The sequence below is a fragment of the Telopea speciosissima genome, chromosome 7 (assembly GCF_018873765.1).
Source record: "Telopea speciosissima isolate NSW1024214 ecotype Mountain lineage chromosome 7, Tspe_v1, whole genome shotgun sequence".
Classification (NCBI taxonomy): Eukaryota; Viridiplantae; Streptophyta; class Magnoliopsida; order Proteales; family Proteaceae; genus Telopea; species Telopea speciosissima.
In genome coordinates, this window is record NC_057922.1 from 41,555,987 (window position 1) to 41,579,188 (window position 23,202).

General features: G+C 40.7%; 1 protein-coding gene and 1 pseudogene across 1 annotated transcript; both read left to right on the forward strand.

Annotated features, from left to right (window-relative positions):
* Positions 1-581: 581 nt before the first annotated feature.
* LOC122668573 lies at positions 582-2,266 on the forward strand (annotated as a pseudogene).
* Positions 2,267-10,250: 7,984 nt separating this feature from the next.
* LOC122668574 (MDIS1-interacting receptor like kinase 2-like) lies at positions 10,251-22,811 on the forward strand. Its single transcript, XM_043865118.1, has 5 exons — positions 10,251-10,417; positions 19,930-20,481; positions 20,587-21,928; positions 21,964-22,222; positions 22,540-22,811. Exons 1-5 carry the CDS (start codon positions 10,251-10,253, stop codon positions 22,809-22,811), a joined length of 2,592 nt encoding a protein of 863 aa, XP_043721053.1.
* The last annotated feature ends 391 nt before the right edge of the window (positions 22,812-23,202 follow it).

The window sequence follows — 23,202 nt, forward strand, 5'->3', positions numbered from 1 at the left end:
TTGGAAACTTGAGATCTCTTGTAGTTCTTCAATTATTTGAGAACAGTCTCAATGGTTCAATTCAGGCATCTTTTGAAAATTTAACCAATCTAGTTTATATTGGTCTTCATAACAACCAATTGTTTGGTCAAGTACCTCAGGAAATCAACAATCTTACAAAATTGCAAAACTTGTAACTTGGAAGTAATCATTTTAACAGGTATTTACCACAACATATATGCAAAGGTGGTTATTCAGTACTAGAATATTTTTCTGCAACTAGTAACCATTTCATAGGCCCGATACCCAAAAGCATGCCAAATTGCACCAGCCTAATAAGAGTCCGGCTTGGTCATAACCATCTCACCGGAAACATATCAGAAGTCTTCAGTGTTTACCCGAATTCAGAGTACATCAATCTGAGTTACAATCATTTGCATGGGGAGGTTTCACAGAATTGGGCAAAGTACCTAAAATTAACAAACCTAAAAATCTCAAGAAACAAAATTTTCGGTCAAATACCACCCAAGCTCGGAGACTCAACTCAACTGCAAGGACTTGACCTTTCTTCCAATCTCCTGGTAGGCCAAATTCCAAGAGAAATGGGGAGGCTTAGCTCTTTGCTGATACTAAAGTTGAACGATAACCAACTCTCTAGCACCCTACCGGCTGAGGATGTTGGGTTGTGCTCCAAACTTCAACAACTTGACCTCTCAATGAACAATCTAAGTGGATCTATTCCAAATCAACTAGGGAAATATTGCACGAATCTTCTTTACTTGAATTTGAGCAAGAATAGGTTCAGCAGAAGCATTCTGGTTGAAATTGGTAATTTAGTTTCTCTACAGATGCTACTGGATCTTAGCGGTAACTTATTCATAGGAAAGATCCCTCCACAGCTTGGAAGCTTGGACAAGCTAACAAATTTGAATCTCTCTCATAACATGCTATTGGGTTCCATTCCATATACTTTTACTAAAATGCTCAGTTTGATAACCATTGATGTATCCTACAATGAGTTAGAGGGTCCTCTACCTAATAATCATGCCTTTCGAAATGCTTCTAGGGAAGCTTTCATTCACAATAAAGGTTTGTGCGGCAATGCCACAGGTTTGCGACCTTGCAATATTTCTATGCTATCCCCAAAAAAGAACAACAAAGCCATCCTTCTTATGATCATATCTCTCTTAGCACTACTGTTGTTTCTTCTATTTGCATTTCTTGGGACTTTTTTGTTTTTTCCGTCGTCGGAGGGAGAGATGCATAGAAGAGGAGAACCCAATTACAAACCAACAACAACGTAGAGATGTGTTTACAATATGGAACTATGATGGAAGGATAGCATACCAAGACATCATTGAAGCAACTGAGCAGTTTGACTCCAAATATTGCATTGGCACCGGAAGACATGAAAGTGTGTATAAAGCAGAGTTGTCATCAGGTCAACTGGTAGCTGTCAAGAAGTTCGCCTCTTCTTCTTCAAATGACGACGAGATTTCAGATCTAGAAACTTTCAGAAATGAAATTCAAATGAGGACAGAAGTTCGACGTCGAAACATCGTAAAGTTGTATGGTTTCTGTTCACATGTGAGGCACTCATTTTTGGTGTATGAATATGTGGAGAGAGGAAGTTAGGCTACAATCCTAAGCATAGACGAAGAAGCGGCAGAATTGGATTGGAGTAAAAAGGTTAACATTGTTAAAGGTGTTGCCCAGGCTCTCGCTTACATGCACCATGATTGCTCACCCCTAATAATTCATCGAGACATATCGAGCAAAAATATTTTGTTGGATTTAGACTTTGAGCCTCATGTCTCAGATTTTGGCGTTAGTAGAGTTCTAAAACCTGATTCATCGCTTTGGACAGGTCTAGCTGGAACATATGGATACATTGCACCAGGTTCTCTCTCTCACTCTATATAGGTGCGAGAAACCCATTCTTATTTTTATTAATTTCACTTATTTGATTTATTCTACACAACTTGCTTACACAATGAGGGTGATTGAAAAATGTGATGTCTATAGCTTTGGTGTAGTAACATTGGAAGTGATAATGGGAAAGTATCCCGGAGAACGTATCTCTACTTTGCCATCATTATCCTCTATTGAGCAAAACATATGCTTGAAAGATATAGTTGACCAGCGCATCTCACCTCTCACAAATCAGGTTGTTGAGAAATTGGTTTCACTTATGAAGTTGGCATTCTCTTGTTTGCATGAGAATCCACAATCTCGGCCAACCATGCAACACATGTCTCAAGAGCCACCAATTTGCTACATTTCCTAAAGCAATTCCATGAAATAACATTTGGACAACTATATATTGAATCTTCAAGTGAGATTTAGTCCAACATATGAAGAATTTTGCATAGTTTAAGCCCATGTAGCATTTTCCTTCTTCTGTGTGTGGTATATGGTGAAGAGTTTGGTGAGTTTATCTTGTATCTTATACACATTATTGAGTTAAAAAGTCAAGTCATGACGAGTTTGCATATTATTACCACATCTTCCTTATTTTTATGTATTCTACAATTTGTGTGGTCTTTTATTTATTTATTGGTAAATTATCTTTCATTTGTTGACTATTCTCAATGTGTGTGTGTGTGTAGGTGTGTGCGTGCGTGCGTGCGTAAATTTGAAGGGTAATAGTCTGATTACATGAAATTTGCGTTCATTGTCTGTAAGGCTCTTTCACACTAACTTTTTTTTTTTTTCATTCAATGTTACTACTGAATTATAATTTTGATGCAATCCTGGAGTCATGTTTTATTATTTATTGTAATTTATGTTTAATTTTTAATTGTAATTGGGCTTAATTCTACGATATTAATGATTTCAAGTGTTATTTTGATCAATGAGTTTGGGGGGGCTGACCCATCGTAAAGTAGGATCTTTATCTCTTGAGGTTCGCTGATCGGTATGGTTTTGCGGTTCCTCTCATAGGGGGGTTGAAATGACCATTCCACCCCCTGATCGAACACACTGTCCGGGTGGGGTCCACCCCCTTTTATTAGAGGCACTAGGGAACCATACCAGGCAGGGGAACCGCAAGTGAACGAAGAAGAAAGTGGAAGAATAGAAGTTGAATCTTTTCTTGTTTTATTCCTCTGTAATCAGGTATATTTAAAGCCAAACAAGGCCGTAGTCCAAGAATACAGTCCCTCTTACAACTAAGTAACAGAGTTTCTAACCATACAACAAATCTAACCTAATTTTCTAACCAAAACCCCTTACAACAACACGTGGTCTTTAACCAATTTCTTACAGTAGCAGGTGGTCCTTCAATCTCTTACAGCATGGTCATTCAATCTCTTACAGCAACACGTGGTCCTTGGTCCAGGCTGGAGCTCTTTTGGTTCTTGCACTTCTCTCCCTCTTCTGCTGGCTTGGTTCCAACTGGCCCTGTTTATTAACAGCTTGCTCTTTTGAATCTTGAGCATTCACAACTAACTCTGTTGTGTTAATTGGTATTTGCATCGTCATATCATTCCCCAACCCATCAAAAGCAACCTTGTTCTCAAGGTTGATAGTAGGAAACCTGGAAAGAAAATGCTCATAGTCCTCCCAAGATGCATCTTCCATAGGAAAATCCTCCCACTGGACCAGAACCTGGGGAATCAATCTGCCGCTGCGGATGACTTGTTGGGCAGCCAACACAACAGTTGGTAGGTGAACTGGTTGCTGATTGAAACTTAGCCTAGGTAGGGAGCTGGTTCCCTCTTTAGGCATAGTTCCTAGAAAGGGTTTGAGCATGGAAATGTGAAATACAGGATGTATTTTACTATAGGTAGGCAGTTCTAATTGATAAGCCACGCTTCCAATTCTCTTAAGTACTGGAAATGGCCCATAGAATCTTCTGCCAAGCTTATGGTTGCTCCTCAAAGCTAGAGATAGCTATCTATAGGGTTGTAATTTGAGTAACACCAAATCCCCCTCTTTAAATGTCAGGTCCCTACGATGTGTATCAGTAGCTTTCTTCATGGTTGCTTGTGCTTTCAGTAAGTTCTTCTTCAGCTCTTGAAGAATGACGGTCCTATCAGTCAAGTCATGGTCCAATGCCTTAAGCGTTCTAGAGCCGAAAATATAATCATGTAGTGCAGGAGGAAGTCTGCCATATAGGGCTTGGAAGGGGGTCATACCAATTGCTGTAAGAAAGGAAGTGTTGTACCAAAGTTCTGCCCAACTCAAATACTTGAACCACTGCACAAGTTTCTCATGCACAAAACATCTAAGGTATTGCTCCAAGCATTTGTTAAGAGCTTCAGTCTGCCCATCTGACTGTGGGTGATATGCAGTGCTTCTGTGGAGAGCAGTACCACTCAACTTAAACAACTGTTGCCAAAACTAACTTAGAAAAATTGCATCCCTGTCAGACACCATTGATTTAGGGAACCCATGTAATTTAACTACCATGTTGACAAATAGATTAGCCACCTTAGTAGCTGTATATGAGGCAGGTAAGGATCCAAAATGAGCAGATTTAGTGAGGCAATCCACTACGACCATTATCACAGAGTAACCATGTGATTCGGGCAACCTAGTTATGAAATCAATGGAGATGTCTTCCCAAACCTGTTGGGGAATAGGTAAAGGTTGAAGTAGACCAGCTAGCTTTGTTGTCAATGCTTTAGTCATTTGACAAACAGTACACTGTTGCACAAAAACGGTGATATCCTTTCTCATAGCCCTCCAATAAAAGCTTCCAGCAACTCTCTTAAAGGTCCTCAAGATACCTGCATGCCCCCCCCCCCAAAGGACTAGAGTGGAATTCAGTCAATATCAGCTCCTTAAGGGCAGAATTGGAGCTGATGACTATTCTGTCCTCATAGTAGAGTAAGCCTCCCCTGACATCATATCCTTCAGGCAGAAGGAAACCCTGGTTCCATTGGGAGTGTAAGTGTTGTAACTCAGGACTTTGTGAGTTCTCAGCTACTAATTCTCGTGTAATATCAAACTATGCAGTTGATAGAGTAAAGAAAATCTCCAAGCTTTCTGCACTGGTTTGAGTTTTGGATTGTGCTACAGGTACTCTAGACAGGGCATCAGCTGCATTGTTCTCTTTCCCTGGTCTGTACATAATTTTGTAGCAATATCCCATGAGCTTACTAAGATAGTGATGCTGTTCTGGTGTTTGTACCACTTGAGTCATTAAGTCTTTGAGACTTCTATGCTCGGTCAAGATAATGAACCTTCTGCCCAATAGGTAATGTCTCCACTTGCCTACTGCCACAGTAATAGCAAACAACTCCCTAACATATGTGGAAGAACCTTGCATTCGTGAGGACATTTTCTTGCTATAATATGCAAGAGGGTGACCTTCTTGACTAAGTACAGCCCCCACTCCCACGCCGGATGCTTCAGTTTCAACCACAAAATCCTTCGAAAAGTTGAGTAAGGCTAGCACCGGAGCTGAAGTCATGGCTTGTTTCAGTGCCTCAAAGGCTTGTTGAGCTTGCTCAGACCAAGTAAAGGCATCTTGCTTGAGCAGGTTTGTCAAAGGTGCAGCAATTGAAGCATATTGCTTAACGAATTTTTGGTAGCAACCCGTGAGGCCTAAAAATCCTCGCAACTGTTTCAGATTGTGGGGACGAGGCCATGCAATCATGACTTGGATTTTGCTGTCATCAACCTATACTCCTTGTCCTAACACAATGTGTCCGAGGTAATCAACAGAGGACTGACTGAATACACATTTGTTGAGCTTAGCATATAAGTGATTGGATTGAAGGCATCATAATACCAATTGTAAGTGTTGCACATGCTTTGATATATTGCTGCTATAAACTAAGATGTCATCAAAAAACACTGTCACAAACCTCCTTAGAAAGGGTCTGAAAATTTGATTCATGACTGCTTGAAAAGTAGAGGTGGTCAAACCAAAAGGCATGACGACAAACTCATAGTGCCCCTCGTGAGTTCTGAAAGCTATCTTATGAATATCCGGCTTATGCACCCTAATCTGGTGGTATCCGGACCGTAGATTTAGCTTGGAAAACATAAATGCCCCATATAACTCATCCATTAGTTCTTCTACTATTGGAATAAGGAACCTGTCCCAAATGGTGATTGTATTTAAGGCTCTGTAGTCAATGCAAAACCTCCAGCTCCCATCTTTTTTTTTAACAAGAAGAACCGGAGAAGAATAAGGACTTGTGCTGGTTCTGATAATGCCTTGGTCTAACATCTCGGTAACCAATTTTTCAATTTCACTTTTCTAAAAGTGGGGATATTTGTAGGGTCTTACATTCACTGGTTGAGCATCATTTTGAATGGGAATGTGGTGGTCAGTAGGCAAACAAGGGGGAAGACCTTTGGGAATTTGAAAAACTTGATCATACTCAAGTAAAACTGATTGTATAGCAGGGTGGACAGCAGGTTGCATATCTTCATCATCAATGATTGCAGTTAATTGAAAAACAGTAGCAATGCCATCAGAAGAAGCTAATCTCCTTAATGCCTTCAACTGCAAGGGTTCTGCATTCAAGAAGGGTTCCCCTACCAAATGCACTTTTACCCCTTCATATTCGAAATCCATAGTCAGCAGTTTATAATCAGTGAGGACAGGACCCAAGAGTTCTAACCATTGAATACCTAGAACAATGTCTGAGCCATCAATGGGTAAGACATAAAGGTCAAGCTGGAATTTATGCCCCTGTAGCTGTAGTGGAACAGCCTTACATTGTTGTTTACAGACCAAAAATTCCCCATTCCCTACAAACACCTTGAACTATTTACAAGGGGTAATGGTCAACCTCAGTTCATTAGCCACACTCTCCTTAATGAAATTATGAGTGTTGCCACTGTCGATTAGAAGTTGAAGGTGATGCTCAGCCAAAGTACCTTTCCAGCGAATAGTGTGAGGATTGAGGTGACCAGCTAAAGCATGCATACTAATCTCATGTAGCACAGTAGACTCTAACTGAGTGTCTTCAATGGGGGTGTCTACTCCCTCCATGTCCTGTGGGTCACTAATTAAAGGCAAGAACCTGGTCTTGCATTTATGCCCCCTAACATACTTTTCATCACACTTATAACAGAGGCCTTTTTCCCTCAGTGCATTCATTTCTGCAGACGAGAGCTCATGAATTCTAAAAGGGTTAGTGGTATTAGGGGTTACCTGATGAGGCTTAGCAGTTGTAGATGTAGGAGAGGGTCCAAGAATACCAGTAGTAAAGGAAGAGGCAGGTGTAGACCAAGATCTGACCTCTAGATGTTTTTGTTCATATAATTTTGCTAAACTCATTGACTGCAACAATGACACAGGCTGAGCAATGAGTATATCCCTCTTTAATTCAGGTTTCAAACCTGAAGTAAATATGCAGATGAGCAGGGGTTCGGCAATGCCAGTAACTTTGTTGGAGAGAGCTTCGAATTGATCCTGATACACAGTCACTGTAGAGGTCTGTTGAAGATGAACCAGAGCCCCCTTATGATCCTCATACAAAGAAGGACCAAATCGCATGCGATCGCCTGCAAAAACCCTTGCCAATCCTGGATCAAGCCACTGTTCTTCATCCATTGGAACCAAGTTGAGGCAGTGCCATCGAAATGGAAAGAACCAATCTGTAATCTCTGTTCCTCTGAGGTTTGGTGAAAATCAAAATATTGTTGAATCTTAAAGATCCAGCTCTGCACATCACTGCTATCAAACCGAGGCACATCGAGCTTCAAAAACCTTGGAGTAGGAAGAACTGGTCCATCAAAGCGTGAAGGAGAGATGGTGCTCGCAGAAGATCCAGGTAAACCTTTGACAGTAGTTGTTAATGCCCCAATTGCAGCCTGAAGATCGAGTACGGTCTGAGTAACTCCATCCATTCGAGCATCAATTTCATGGCAGAATGTCTCAGATTCCTTTTGAAATTGCAAGAAAGCGTCATCAAGACCGACAATTTTCTGTCGAGTAGTCATGAAGGCAAGCAATGAAAGCACCAATTTTGTTATGAAGAGAGAAAGGAAGAAGAATGAAGAAGAAAGTGGAAGAATAGAAGTTGAATCTTTTCTTGTTTTATTCCTCTGTAATCAGGTATACTTAAAGCCAAACAAGGCCGTAGTCCAAGAATACATTCCCTCTTACAACTAAGTAATAAAGTTCCTAACACCACAACTAATCTAATAGAATTTTCTAACCAAAACCCCTTACAACAACACATGGTCTTTAACCAATTTCTTACAGCAGCTGGTGGTCCTTCAATCTCTTACAGCATGGTCCTTCAATCTCTTACAGCAACACGTGGTCCTTGGTCCAGGCTGGAGCTCTTTTGGTTCTTGCACTTCTCTCCCTCTTCTGCTGGCTTGGTTCCAACTGGCCCTGTTTATTAACAGCTGGCTCTTTTGAATCTTGAGCATTCACAACTAACTCTGTTGTGTTAATTGGTATTTGCATCGTCATATCAGTATAATCGATTAATAAACCTTGAGGACAAGTTTTCTTTTACCCAGGAAGAATAATGCAGTCATGGAATCATATTTTATTATTTATTTTGGTTTATAATTATTTTTTTTTAACTGTAAGTGGGTATAGTTATAGGATGTTCAGATTTGTTTGGTCGATGGGTCACCCCAAGCCCATGTGTTGTTTTATTAGGTCCATTTGAAATTAGGCTTAAGTTTAGGGAAGCAGTTTTCTGTTTGGGAGTGTGGCCTATGCCAGCATTCCCATGTGTCTATCTCTCTCCTCCTCAAACAAGGGGGCAGAGGTTTCTTTTCATATGATGAAAAGAGATAGAATCATGGGAGTACAGGTGTAGGCCACACTCCCGGACAGAGAACTTTCTCCCTTAAGGAGAGTTTATCATTGCTTTTTATTTTGATCACAGGAACTAAATTCGTACGGAATCCTAGTCAAATGATTCTCCATAGGATTTATTCAGATCTCTTTTCTCTAACTTCTCATCTTCTTTGGAAAGTAAATGATTTTTTAGTCTCCCTTATATCTCCACTACATTTTGGATCATAAAAATTGAGTTGCTTTTCCAAATATCTGTCCTAATTTATCCCTTGGATTGATATCCTTAATAATGTGTCTAAATGGATTAATGATTTACAACTGTTTGATCTTATTGACACTCCGTCTTCTACATGTTTTTAGTATTGACTTTGTTTCCAGTCCTATTCTGAATTGTCTTCCATTATATGATTTTCTCTCCAAGATAACAGATGAGGATTGGCCTGCAAGTCAGAACGTAGTACTTTGTTTCAGTTGAAAAGGGAGTTGTCGGATGATGTGTCTCGCATTCTCAGAGAAGACAAGGCTGGCTTACCAATGTTTCGTTTTTAGTGGTTTTGTTTTTGTCTATTTTTTGGGTTTGGTTGTGCTGGTTTTCTTGGAAAGGATTGAGTGGTGAGAGTGTTCTGTTTTGTTTCCTTGGGCAGGGAGGGGTAAGGCGGGTTAATTATGTCCCCCCCTTGTAATCTTCTTAATTTTTCTATGATTAATAAAGCTTTAGGGGCTTCCCCGGGTCCCAGATAATATTCGAGATTAACCAAAAAAAAAAAAAAAAAAGTTGTTAATGGGATGTTTAACCAGTTTTATGGTATGGTGGATTTGGCCATTATTATCTATATCCATAAACAGTTTGTTTTTGTCTAAATGAATTTTGGTGGTGAAGAAAACAGCAAGGGGACTGCTCCAGGGCTGCCAATTCAAGGAGCAATTTCATTCGGGATAGCAAATCCATAGAGGTGAGGACTGTTTTATATTTTGTTGGATATTCACTCCGTTACCGGGTTACATATGTTTCATGGAATGTATTAAGGGATGATTGTACATATTTAATGCAAATTGTAGGTGTGAAAGCTAAAACTAATATGATTAGGGCCTTTTTTTTTGTTTTAAAGAATGTAATGGAATTTATATCTAGTTTATTTTAATGCGATGTTTTTTCTTTCATAAAAAAAATAACAATAAGATTTTATGGTTTTTCATAGGAGATTGACAAAAAATAAAGGGAAATTTACGAAACACCCTCTGAAAATGGGTCGATACTCAGATCACCCCCTTATATTTGAAAATACTCAGATCACCCCCTCTACACTAACGGTATTAGTCTGCTGTTACTTATTGGTGTAAAAGGACTATTTTATCCTTGTACTAAATCATTAGAATTAAATTTACAATACTACCCTTTCCTTCATCTTCAACCTAAAATACCCCAACCCTCTTCCTCACATAACCTGCAACCCTAAAACCAAATCTAATGGGTTTTGGGCTATGGGAATAAAAGAGATGAAGGTGGTTCGGTGAGCTCTGTTTGGGTTTTCGGTTAGTGGAAATGGAGAATGGGAGTAGGGAAGGGTATAGATTAAGGGGAAAAGGTGGATCTGTGAATGGGATTCTCGGCTGGGTTTTAACCATGGGAAGAGAGGTGGGAGGTGCTGTTGCAGTCAACTTCATTCAGAGCCGATTTCAAATAACCCTTGTCCCAAATTTTACAGAAAGGTAAGAAAAAATTATGAATCTTGACTTGTGAATGTTAAATGGCATATTCTCCTTTCTTTTATTTAAAAAAAAAAAAGCACAAAGACAGGATGAGAACGAACAAAATTGAATTCTGTCTCCTTGAATATTTCCTTTCCTTAACAAAACTTTCTCGTTGTTTATAGTCTTTTTTTTTTTTTTTTTGGATTTCTTTCTCTGTAATAAGAGAGAAGAAGTGATTAGTAATTTTGGGTAAGAGAACAAATTAAGAGGGTTTAGAGAGACAAAAACTCAGAAGGGCATGATGTGGATGGTTTTAGTAATCATAGCTAGAAAGACAAGATTTTCAGTTTAACACGAAAGATCTTAAGGTGGTCTGCAAACATTTGGCGAACAGAAGGTGAACAATTGCTCTTCGCATCAACAACAAGATTTTGGTCAATCCATTGGACTTGGTCACGGCTTCCTGAGCCTTCTGGTCACTGAACAGATGGCAAACACTCCAAAGTATCAACACCGTGTGTTCCGTCGCTTCCTTAGACACCTTGAGCATCTTCTGCGCTATGGCAGGGACGCAGTTCGGTTCCTCGCATGTTACCATCTGACTCTCATTGCAGGTGGACGCCATCTCCAACACCTCCAAAGCCTTGTCTGCAACCAATACCGTAGTACAGTCCCGGCGGGAGAGTAACTTTCCCAACACCTAGACCGCTCCGAGTCGAACGATCTGCAATCAAATTTGCCTTGTCTTAGAAACCGTAACCAACAATCAAGACAATGGAAGATAAGAAATCACGGTCTCTATTACACCCGTATCCCAGATATCCCCTTATACCCGGGGCAGTTTGGACCTTTACCTAATGGGTAATGCCTTATGATCATAGTCAACCCCGACGACTTTGAACTGGGAATACCATAGAAAGAATCCCCTAGAAGACCTGAAAGTGTGGGCCAAAGCCCCGCTACTTTCCTTGAAGTTTGGGCCATGACAGAAGCACCGGAGTCACAAATGGACTCTCTCTTACTGAATCCGCTCAAGGATCCGCCCATGCTGTCATCAGCCTTTTTAGATTATTTTTCTGTGGGACCCACATACCCGTGTCTTAGATACCCTAGTTGAACCTTTAGACCATATGGACCCCTGCCCTCACCACTGATTGGTTGAGTGGACCATGAAGTGGGGCCCACAAGGCTTAACTTGGTTGAGTGGACAATTAAGTCCAATGGACTTGGGGTGCACCCCAAACATGACCTAATAGACCTAATGGGTACGGCTAAAGCCAAACATGCCCTAAGACCTAAACCAAAAACCCATTTAAAGACCTAGGGCCACTAAGTGATTTGGGATACCTAAACCAAACACACCCTAAGGCTCATCTAACCCCTTAAAGGATACCTAAACCCCTCTCATTCACTTATCTCTCCCCTTCCCCCATAAACCGTGGAGGAGAAGAGACAAGAGAAAAGAGAAGGAGGAAGAGGAAGGAAGAAGAAGGAGAAGTAGAAGAGGAAAAGGAGGGGCAGGGAAGAAGATGGAAGCCATGGCAAGGTGGCTGGCATCCCCACACCTCCTCCCCAGCTGGTCGGACCCAAGGGAGAAGAGAAAGAAGAGGAGAAGAGATGGAGAGAGTGGCTGGAAGAAGGAAGCTCACCAAGGTAAGCTCCCTCAACCTAGCTCTCCCTCATTTCTCTTTGCATTTCGATGGTTTCTTGAGCTAGAGCTAACCTAGGGTTCCATTTGGGACTCAAGGTGAAGCTCGGCCCTAGTGGGGAGCTCTAATGGATGCTGACCTAGGCCTCTAAGTGCTGCAATCGCAGCCATGGCCAATGAATCCTTGGTTTTGAACCTTAAACCCCAACCTATGGACCAATGTGAGACCCAAACCTTGTAGAATCATGGATCCTTGAGGTGAACCTAGGACCTAGCGACCCTAGGAAGACTTAGACACCTCCCCCTTGTTCCTGAGGTGCTAAGGAGCTCCAAGCTTCAAGCTGGAGCAAAAGCCCTCTGCAATCTCAGAACAGACTGCCGGTAGACAAACAACCGGATCCATCTATCATGGTATTGCCCGTCAGTCCACCCAGTATAAACCCAGTGTGTTGCCCTGAGCGGACGAAGGCACGGATTCACTCTGTTTGCCTTCGCCCGTGACCTGTTGCTCTCGGGTCTGTCTCAGAAAATTGAACAGATGCAGGGGCGGACCTAAGATGCACTTCCGCCTGTGGGTCCACTCCCTTTTAGTTGTGTCTTAGGTATTGAACGGAGGCACGATCGGACCCAAGTATGACGTTCCGCTCGTGGGTCCGCTCGCTCTGCTTTTACCTTTTGGCCTGAAAGGAGTCAAGGGCGGATTCACCTCTGCTGAGACCGCCCGTGAGTCCACTCGTGCTATCTTGGTTGAAATCTGATTTTAACCTTATGGGCCTATCATGGGACCCTTATATGCATGCTTTAATGATTGTTTTTGTATTCCTAGGCTACCCAACTCAATGGAGAGCAGGAAGCCCAGGTGAGATTTATGTCAACCACACATGGCGACGCCTATGTTAGGTGAGTGGGTTCTAGGTGATTTGTTGGGTTTGATTATTATATAATTGTTAATATTAAGCATGTTATGATATATATTTATAAGCATTGTGCTCATTGCATTATTATCCAATTGTGATCTGATATGAATGTGATAGCATGCTCACCATTGTATCGGGCTACAGTGCTGGGTGTGCCGGTACTGGGATCCCAATTTATTTAAATTATGAAAACTGTTGTATGTCATCCTGATCTATATGCCATGTCGTGCTGGTACCTGGGTACTAGATGGAATGGGACGTTGATGCATCTGGAATACCTCTCGGGACGATAGGACCTGCATGTAGTATATCTGTGGCTAGGATGCTTGTTCCCTTATGCTACGACCCTTGACAACAGGGGTTTATGTGTTGGATAGTCTGAGCACCTGTGGTCTGTGGAGGTGGGAGAGGCCAGGGCAGAGGTAGTGATGGCTATCGGGATTTGCCACTGGGTGGTCATGATGGCTTCTACCGGCGCAGGTCCCTTTGTGATAGCTGAGGTCTCACTGGGGCGATAGGATAAGTGACCCTTAGTGTTTCCCGAGTTATTACAGTAGCATATACTTAACCGATAGAATTGTGTGTTAGGTGAAAAATGAATCTAACATTAGCATGCATCATTCTGATTGATATTGATTGTATGGTGTATGTGCATTCCCCTTTGCTCCCTCACTAGCTAGTATAGCTAACCTCGTTGCGCAACCCATTTTTTAGTTGATTATGCAGGAGGTACTACTTGGATGAGCACCGTTGGATGCGAATCAAGTGGAACCAGTGGCCGTGACTTGGATGTAGATGTACACCCAAGATTGGTGCCCTTGGGGCAATTATTTGTCATTTTATTATTTTCTGTCTTCATTCCACATTCATGTATAAACCGTGTATTTATTTATAGGGAGAGTAATGAATGGTTACTTATGTTAGAATTGTAGTATGTGTTATCATTAGAGAACCGATGCTCTATAATTTCACATGATTTAATTTAATTTCGATTCCGCTAACTCTGTATCTGGAACGGTTTATTCCTTTTTGTACGTTCCTTTCTGTTATCAAGATGTGATGACAGGGTGGACTGTGGCTCGGGACACCGTATCTGTGATCTTGGTAGGTGTTGGGATGATGTGTAATTTTCCCAGTCATACCCCTATGTGGCAATATTTATTACATCGGGATAGGGGCGTGATAGTCTCCCTTCAAGAAGGGAGCGATGGAGAGGATTGGGAATTTGGGGAAAAAGGAGAAGGAATATTCCCTCTCTGATTCCTTATTTTAATTAAGAAAAAAAAAAGAGTACATGTTGGGTTTTTAGATCTAAGGGTAAAATAGTAATTATACTCTTCTCAAGGGTAGTTTAGGATTTTCAAAAAATTTAACTAGCTGACTTCATCAGTTAACTAACGGTAGGGTCTAATTTGAGTATAGGGCTCTACTGCAAGGGGTGATCTGAATATTTTCAAATATGTGGGGTGATCTGAGTATCGGCCCATTTTCAGGGGGTGTTTCATAAATTTCCCAAAAATAAATGTCATCATGACAGCATATTAATCCCTTAAAAATAGTTTATTATTTGCTTAATTAACCTCAAATCTTGTTAAACTAATTAGAAATAATAAACTACTTAGTAATCATTTTCGGATACAAATCAAAATGATAAAAAAAATAATAATTAGACCATCATACAATCATTAGGTTACCCTAAGGAGTCTGGTTGAGTGAGGGTAAAAAGAGTAATTGGTTTCCGATAATGGGAACTTAAATAATCTGTTCACACTGTAATGTTGCACCCTAATGCAGACAACTCTGCTCGTGTATTTAACATGACATTTTCTTTTGATTGCCCATGTCTTATACTCCTATTTCTAAAATTTTTTATTTAAGAGTAAAAAAAATATATATATATCAAAAATACTTTAAAGGTGACTTATTATTATGTTATTTCCCTCCACCCATTGAGGACGGTTCACCCATCATCCTGAGGTTCACAAACCCCTCCTAGGGTTTTAGTATGTTCCAAAATATCCTCCCAATACCCTTTCCTGCACTCTCCCACCCTGCGGTGAATGGGATCCCATTCACCGTGGGTGGAGGGCTCGGTCCTAGTCTAGAAAAGCGAAAAAGAAAATTATAAATTATTTGACAAATCTCGAACTTGAATGCAAGAAAACTGTTGGGGAGGAATGTCGAAAAACTTGAAAGTCTAATTCTAGAATTTTTAACCCAATCATGGATTGGGTTGAGCCCGATAAGACTGGATCTAGCTTGTGATATCTCAGTCTGACCCTTAGTTAGTAAATTCGTGTATCATACGCGTATTATATGCGTCCCCGTATTTTTAAACATATAATACTCCCGTTCCCGTATTTTTCCATATTTTTATAAAAAAATGCATTTTTTAATCGATTGAGTATTATACTCATATAATACGCGTATTATATATTTTTTTTTTTAAAAAAAATTTACCCAAAAGATTAGAATTTAGGGAAACGATTTCACTTTCCCTTTCGTCCCTTTCGATTTGCGTTGAACATCCAACCGTAGCAGGCAACAGTAGCCGCCCTCCATCTCCAATCATCCTCGCCATCTCCGTTCAACAAAGCGGCACTTAAGTCTTGTACTCTCCTCTTGTTTCTCTGGTCTTTGAACTTTGATGGTGGTAGTGAAGCAAATGAATCTGGTGTGATATTGGCGAGAACGGCTCAATCTCTATTCTATTTTATTCTTGTTTTTCTGTCTCTTGTAGCTAATGTGTACAGTGGAGATCCATATCTGGAATTCTCCCTCTTGTCTTGTGTTGGTTAATTAGTGGGAACTCATCCCCCTTCACAAGAACACATCTGGTTAAAAATATATGGTTATCTCATTGTAGATAGAAAGAAATGTAATGTTGGAAGAATGATTTAATGATAAGGTAATCAACTTGCTCATGTCATTTTCAGACAATCTACATTCATTTCTTGTAGATTATTGATATTTTGGTATGTTAAATGATAATCTTAGAGATGTTATATAGCATATTATATTATTGTATTTATTTTAGTTAATAAAATCATGATATTATTTTGTTTATTAGGTGGTGAATGCATGTTATATAATGAATATATGTCCATTTTTTTTAAAGTATTATTACCGTCTATGTCGTATTATACCCGTATTAAACGCATACCGTATTATTACCGTACGCATTTTATGAAGCCGGATTTTTGAAAAATATTATTACCGTCTAGTCCGTTTAATTGCCATACGTATCCGTTCCCGTTCAATTGCCGTTCCCGAACTTACTAAGGTCTGACCTCAGGCTGGGCTGGGTCTTAATTGAGCTAACGGACCTAGGGTTGGGATGTTGTTTTAAAAAACGGGCCCAGCCCTACACAATTGCACCCCTACATACTCTAATGACGGAGTATCTTAATTTTATTCTTATTCGCCATTTTATTAGAAATTGCCTAATATCTAATAACGTCGTCTTTTTATCAAAAAAAAAATCTAATACCATCGTCTCAACTCTCAAGTGATCCATCAACACTAGCAAAGATTTTTTTTTTTTTTCCCAGACGGAGATGGGAGTAACGAGTAACGCATGGCTGTAATTCATATAGAGCAGAAAAGACGAAGGCCCATGAGAAGCATGGAACCGCTTGGGGAAGGGGATTGTAAGAGAAAATGGAAGGTAGTTGGATTACTAACCGAAAAAGAAAAACTTTTTAAGTCAATTATTGAAAGTAAATAATAATAAAGTCGGCCAGTCAAAAGAGAAGAAAACTCAGGCAGTCAAGTCCATTGTGGTCCCACTCTGATAAAATCAGAGCATGCAAACTGTGAATTTTTATCCTCTTAATTACACTGTCCGTACTTGACCGTCAATTACATCTAATATAGGGAGGTGGACCCCATCTCGGATAGTGTGTTCGGGTAGGGGGTGGGATAGTCATTTCTATCTCCCCTGTTAGATGTACTTGAGTCAAGTACGGGCAGTGTAATTGAGTGGATAAAAATCCGCAAACTGCAAAGAATGCTAAAAGTCATTGAAAATAATAATAAAAAGGAAAATCAAAACAAATCTGATTTTCCACAATGAAATCTTGCACCCATTATTAAGTTACGAATGATCAAGAGTCCGGGCGGGGTCCTTAAAACCGTGGTTTATGTTTCAAGAGGGCGTTAATTCAAATGGATCACGTACAGCCATTATAAATTAAGGATCCGGAGCCGTAAGTTAGAACCCATCCCGCCACCCACCAAGTCCCCAACTCCCAAATCAGTTTTGTTGCACTTTGCAAGGCGAAACCATGTTTATTAATGCACCATCATCATCATCATCATCCTTCTGTCTCCTCCTCTTATTGGTCTTCCTTTTGGCCATGTCCATTGCTACTGCTCCTTCTCCTTCTTCTTCTTCTTCATTCAGAGTAGTCGCTTCTCCTTCCATTAATAATTATGATTTTGATCATCAACAAGAAGCAATGGAGGCACTCCTTCAATGGAAGTCCAGCCTTATTCTTCTTTGTTATAACAATTCCCGTCCACTACTCCCTTCATGGACACTACAGATGATGGCAGCAAACGGAAGCAGCAGCAGCAACAACAACCCATGCAAGTGGGAGGGAATTACTTGCAATGAGGCAACTGGAGTCATCACCATCATAAGCCTCCCGTGCATGGATTTGAAAGGTACGCTCCATCACTTTAATTTCTCATCCTTCCTGTTATGATCATAGATAGTCATAGATAGATGGATTACTATGTTGGATTAATCATTTAGAGGTAGATGGGTAATTTGTATTGGACTATTGGGTTAGCTAAAGGCAGTTGGGTAATTAGAGGATAAATGGTTGTTATAAATGGAGGAATGAAGGTCATGTAGAGGTATCCAAGAATTAATCAAAATCTCTTTTCTTATCTTTGTTCTAGGAGGTCACCACCCTCGAAGTGGTATTTTTCCCTTTTCTGTTATTGGGTTCGTAACATTGGTGCTTTCATTGAACCTCCCCCTACCATTCCATTACCATTTCTTTGCCCTTTCTCTTTCATTCCCTTAATCCCAATGGATTGGTTCTCTCATTACAATAGCTTGGTCCATTGTTTTCATTACTGGGAATAACACGATCTGACATCTCTGCTCCTCAACTGTCTTGAGGCTGCAATCACCACCGAGCTCGAGCGGATCTACTATGTTGACACAGTGGAATGTGCAACGATTCCCAGGGAGCACGACGATGCACATGTCGACTCCACGGCTTTGGTTCCGGCTGCCTTGAACCAAACCCCACTAGTTTCAGCGCTCGTAGCATCGGATCCGGCTTCTGGCGTCCTGAATACTGTCCACCCTCTTATCAGTCGAGTTGACCAGATTCAGCCGGCAACAAAACAACCGACGCACGAACCAATCGACCAACATCCGATCGTTGCATCGCAGCTCTCTGAAGGTTGTTCATTACCGTCATGCCGAGCTCCATCACAACCCTCCATCGTGTTCTGTGCGGAATCACAATCCTTTAGGCTTCCCCTGGATTTCTCGGCAGATATGGAAATTCGCACCATTGGCATCGAGCAGGCTCTGCAACCCTTTGATCCAGGCAAGTATTCATACCTGTTTGTGCTTATCGACCAAAATCACGACACGAAAGGGAGAGAAAAGATCTGGATCCCTTTTCTGATTTTGGGGTCATGGAGTTCCGACGGTCAAGACCCCCATCCACCGATTAGGGCCAGTATGGTGTTCGATCGAGGAAAAATGGAAGTCAAGGTGCCGACGAAGGTGGCACGCGTTTGTCGACGACAGAGCATAGCTATCACACTGGTGATCGATCGCGGAACAACAAGGACGAGTTGGCGTTCCATCACCTCTGTTTCCCCCCCCTTCCCGGTTCAGCCATGGAGGTCATGGAGCCTTGGCGATCAAGATCTTGGAAGCCAGCGAGGTCGATCTCCTTCGATCTTGGACTCCAATCTAAAACTTCGCCCACCACCGGAGCCACCACCTCCTTCGAGCTTCTGCCGGAGCGACAATACCGGTTCCTTTGCTGCGAGAGTTTTGTCTGTAGCTCAACAAGTCCATTGCACCTTGGATCCGCAAAACCAAACCGCTGCAACTTAGAGCAACGAAACCTTGAAATTCCTTCAATTGGCACAGCTGTACAACCAAAAAAAAAAGCACAGCAAACGGAGCAAAGAAAGATAGGTAAAGGAACGGCAAACAAATGTAAGACAGAGGAAAGTAATAGGGAATATAAAAATAAAAGGAAGAAGAAGGACCGTGTGGCCATATTGCACTTGCCACGTGTTTGTTATTGCTGGTGTTCTAAACCAGCCATGAATCCGTTAAAGTCGATGGCAGAGGGCTGAGTTGGGTCTGGACTCATGCATTCTCATGGATTGGTTGAAGATGGCACGATTTTTCGGTGTTGGTCCAGCTTTGTTTGGGCGGCTCTTCTTGGCTATGGTTTGTTTGGTGTTAGGGAAGCATGCTTGCGGTGCACCAGTTGTATGCAGCTGAACCTTGAGGACAAGGTTCTTTGAAGGGGTTGGCAATGTTATGATCATAGATAGTCATAGATAGATGGATTACTATGTTGGATTACTCATTTAGAGGTAGATGGGTAATTTGTATTGGACTATTGTGTTAGCTAAGGGCAGTTGGGTAATTAGAGGATAAATGGTTGTTATAAATGGAGGAATGAAGATCATGTAGAGGTATCCAAGAATTAATCAAAATCTCTTTTCTTATCTTTGTTCTAGGAGGTCACCACCCTCGAAGTGGTATTTTTCCCTTTTCTATTATTGGGTTCGTAACACTTCCCTAACCTCCTCCGTCTTGATCTCCATAAAAACTCACTTTTTGGTCCCATCCCTCCCACCATTGCCAACCTTTCCCAACTCACCTATCTCTTTCTCTACAAAAATAATTTCAACGGCTCCATCCCTACTGCTTTAGCCACTCTTAACTACTTGGCTGTTCTACATCTCAGTAACAATCGACTTTCTGGTTCAATTCCAGCATCTTTTGGAAACTTGACATCTCTTACTCTACTTCGTTTGTATAGCAACGGTTTCACCGGTTTAATTCCTGCGTCTTTGGGAAACTTGAGAACTCTTATTGAACTTGATTTGAGTGAGAATAATCTCATCGGCTCAATTCTTGTGTCTTTGGGAAACTTGACATCTCTTGCAGTTCTTCAATTGTTTAACAACAATCTCAATGGTTCAATTCCTGCTTCTTTTGGAAACTTAAGATCTCTTACTGAACTTGATTTGAGTGAGAATAATCTCACCGGTTCAATTCCTGCGTCTTTAGGAAACTTGACATCTCGTACTAAACTTAATTTGATTGACAATAGTGTCACCGGCTCAATTCCTGCGTCTTTGGGAAACTTGACATCTCTTATAGTTCTTCAATTGTTTAACAACAATCTCACTGGTTCAATTCCTGCGTCTTTGGGAAACTTGACATCTCTTTCTGATCTTAATTTGATTGACAATAGTCTCACCGGCTCAATTTCAGCATCTTTGGGAAACTTGAGGTCTCTTACTTGACTTGGTTTGAACAACAATATTGTCACCGGCTCAATTCTTGCGTCTTTGGGAAACTTGAGATTTCTTGCAGTTTTACAATTGTTTTACAACAGTCTCACTGGTTCAATTCCGGCGTCTTTTGGGAATTTGACCAATCTAGTTTATATTGGTCTTCATTACAACCAATTGTCCGATCAAGTACCTCAGGAAATCAGCAATTTTACAAAATTGGAAAACTTGCAACTTGGAATTAATCATTTTAACGGGTATTTACCACAACATATATGCAAAGGTGGTTATTCAATACTAGAAATTTTTTCTTTATCTAGTAACCATTTCATAGGCCCGATACCCAAAAGCATGACAAATTGCACTAGCCTAATAAGAGTCCGGCTTGATAATAACCATCTCATCGGAAACATATCAGAAGTCTTCGGTGTTCACCCCAATTTAACTTACGTCAATCTGAGCAACAATCAATTGTTTGGCGAAGTTTCACAGAATTGGGGGAAGTGCCTACGATTGACAAACCTCAAAATCTCAGGAAATAAGATTTCTGGTCAAATACCACCCGAGCTTGGAGACTCAACTCTATTGCAAGGACTTGACCTTTCTTCCAATCTCCTGGTAGGCCAGATTCCAATAAGAGAAATGGAGAGGCTTAGCTCTTTGCTAATACTAAAGCTGAACGATAATCAACTCTCTGGCACCGTACCAGCTGAGGATGTTGGATTGTGCTCCAAACTTCAACAACTTGACCTGTCAATGAACAATCTAAGTGGATCTGTTCCAAATCAACTAGGAAAATATTGCACGAATCTTCTTTACTTGAATTTGAGCAAGAATAGATTCAGCGGAAGCATTCCAGTTGAATTGGGAAATTTAGTTTCCCTACAGATACTATTGGACCTTAGCGGTAACTTGTTCACAGGAAAGGTCCCTCCGCAGCTTGGAAGCTTGGACAAGCTAACAAATTTAAATCTCTCTCATAACAAGTTGCTCGGTTCTATTCCTTCTACTTTCGCTAAAATGCTCAATTTGATAACCATTGATGTATCCTACAATGAGTTAGAGGGTCATTTACCTGATAATCATGCCTTTCGAAATGCTCCAATGGAAGCTTTCATTCACAATAAAGGTTTGTGCGACAATGCCACAGGTTTGCGACCTTGCAATATTTCTAAGCTATCCCCAAATAAAGAGAGCCACAAAGCCATCCTTCTTATGATCGTAGCAGTACTACTATTTCTTCTATTTGCATTTCTTGGGACTTTTTGGTTTTTCGATCGTTGGAGGGAGAGATGCTTAGAAGAGGAGAACCCAATTACAAACCAACAACAACATAGAGATGTGTTTACAATATGGAACTATGATGGGAGGATAGCATACCAAGACCTCATTGAAGCAACTGAGCAGTTTGCCCCAAATATTGCATTGGCACCGGAAGACATGGAAGTGTTTATAAAGCTGAGTTGTCATCTGGTCAACAGGTAGCTGTCAAGAAGTTCACCTTTTCTTCTTCAGATGATGACGACGAGATTTCAGATCCAGAAACTTTCAGAAACGAAATTCAAATGATGACAGAAGTGCGACATCGAAACATCGTAAAGTTGTATTGTTTCTGTTCACATGTGAGGCACTCATTTTTGGTTTATGAATATGTGGAGAGAGGAAGCTTGGCCAAGATCCTTAGCATAGATGAAGAAACGGTAGGATTGGATTGGAGTAAAAGGATTAACATTGTTAAAGGTGTTGCCCAGGCTCTAGCTTACATGCACCATGATTGCTCACCCCTAATAATTCATCGAGACATATCGAGCAAAAATATTTTGTTGGATTCAGACTTTGAGCCTCATGTCTCGGATTTCAGTGTTAGTAGATTTTTAAAACCCGATTCATCCCTTTGGCCAACTCTTGCTGGAACATATGGATACGTTGCGCCATGTTCCCTTTCGCTCTCTCTCTCTCTCTCACACACACACACACTCATACTCACTTGCTCTCCTATAGGTGTGAGAAACCCATTCTTATTTTTATTAATTTCATTTGTTTGATTTATTCTGCAGAACTTGCTTACACAATGAGGGTGATTGAAAAATGTGATGTTTATAGCTTTGGAATAGTAACATTGGAAGTGATAATGGGAAAGCATCCCGGAGAGCGTATCTCCACTTTGCCATCATTATCCTCTATTGAGCAAAACATATGGTTGAAAGATATAGTTGATCAGCGCATCTCAACTCCCACAAATCAGGTTGTTGAGAAATTGATTTCTCTTATGAAGCTGGCATTCTCTTGTTTGCATGAAAATCCACAATCTCGGCCAACCATGCAATAAGTGTCTCAAGAGCTACCAATTTGCAATATTTCATAAAACAATTTTACAAAATAACATTGGGACAACTGTTGAATCGTAAGGTGAGAATTTAGTCCAACATGTGAAGAATTTTGTGTAGTTTAAGCCTGTGTAGCACTTTCCTCCCTCTGTGTGTAGTATATGGTGAAGAATGTGGTTTGTTTATCTTGTATCTTATACACATTATTGTGATAACCCTCTTATTCCTTAAAAGCCAAGTCATGACGAGTTTGCATAGTTTTATCATATCTTCCTTATTTTCATGTATTCTACAATTTGTGTGGTCTTTTATTTGTTGACTATTCTCAATTGTGTGTGCATGTGTATGTGTGGATTCTAGATATAAATTTGAGGTAATAGTCTAATTACAAGA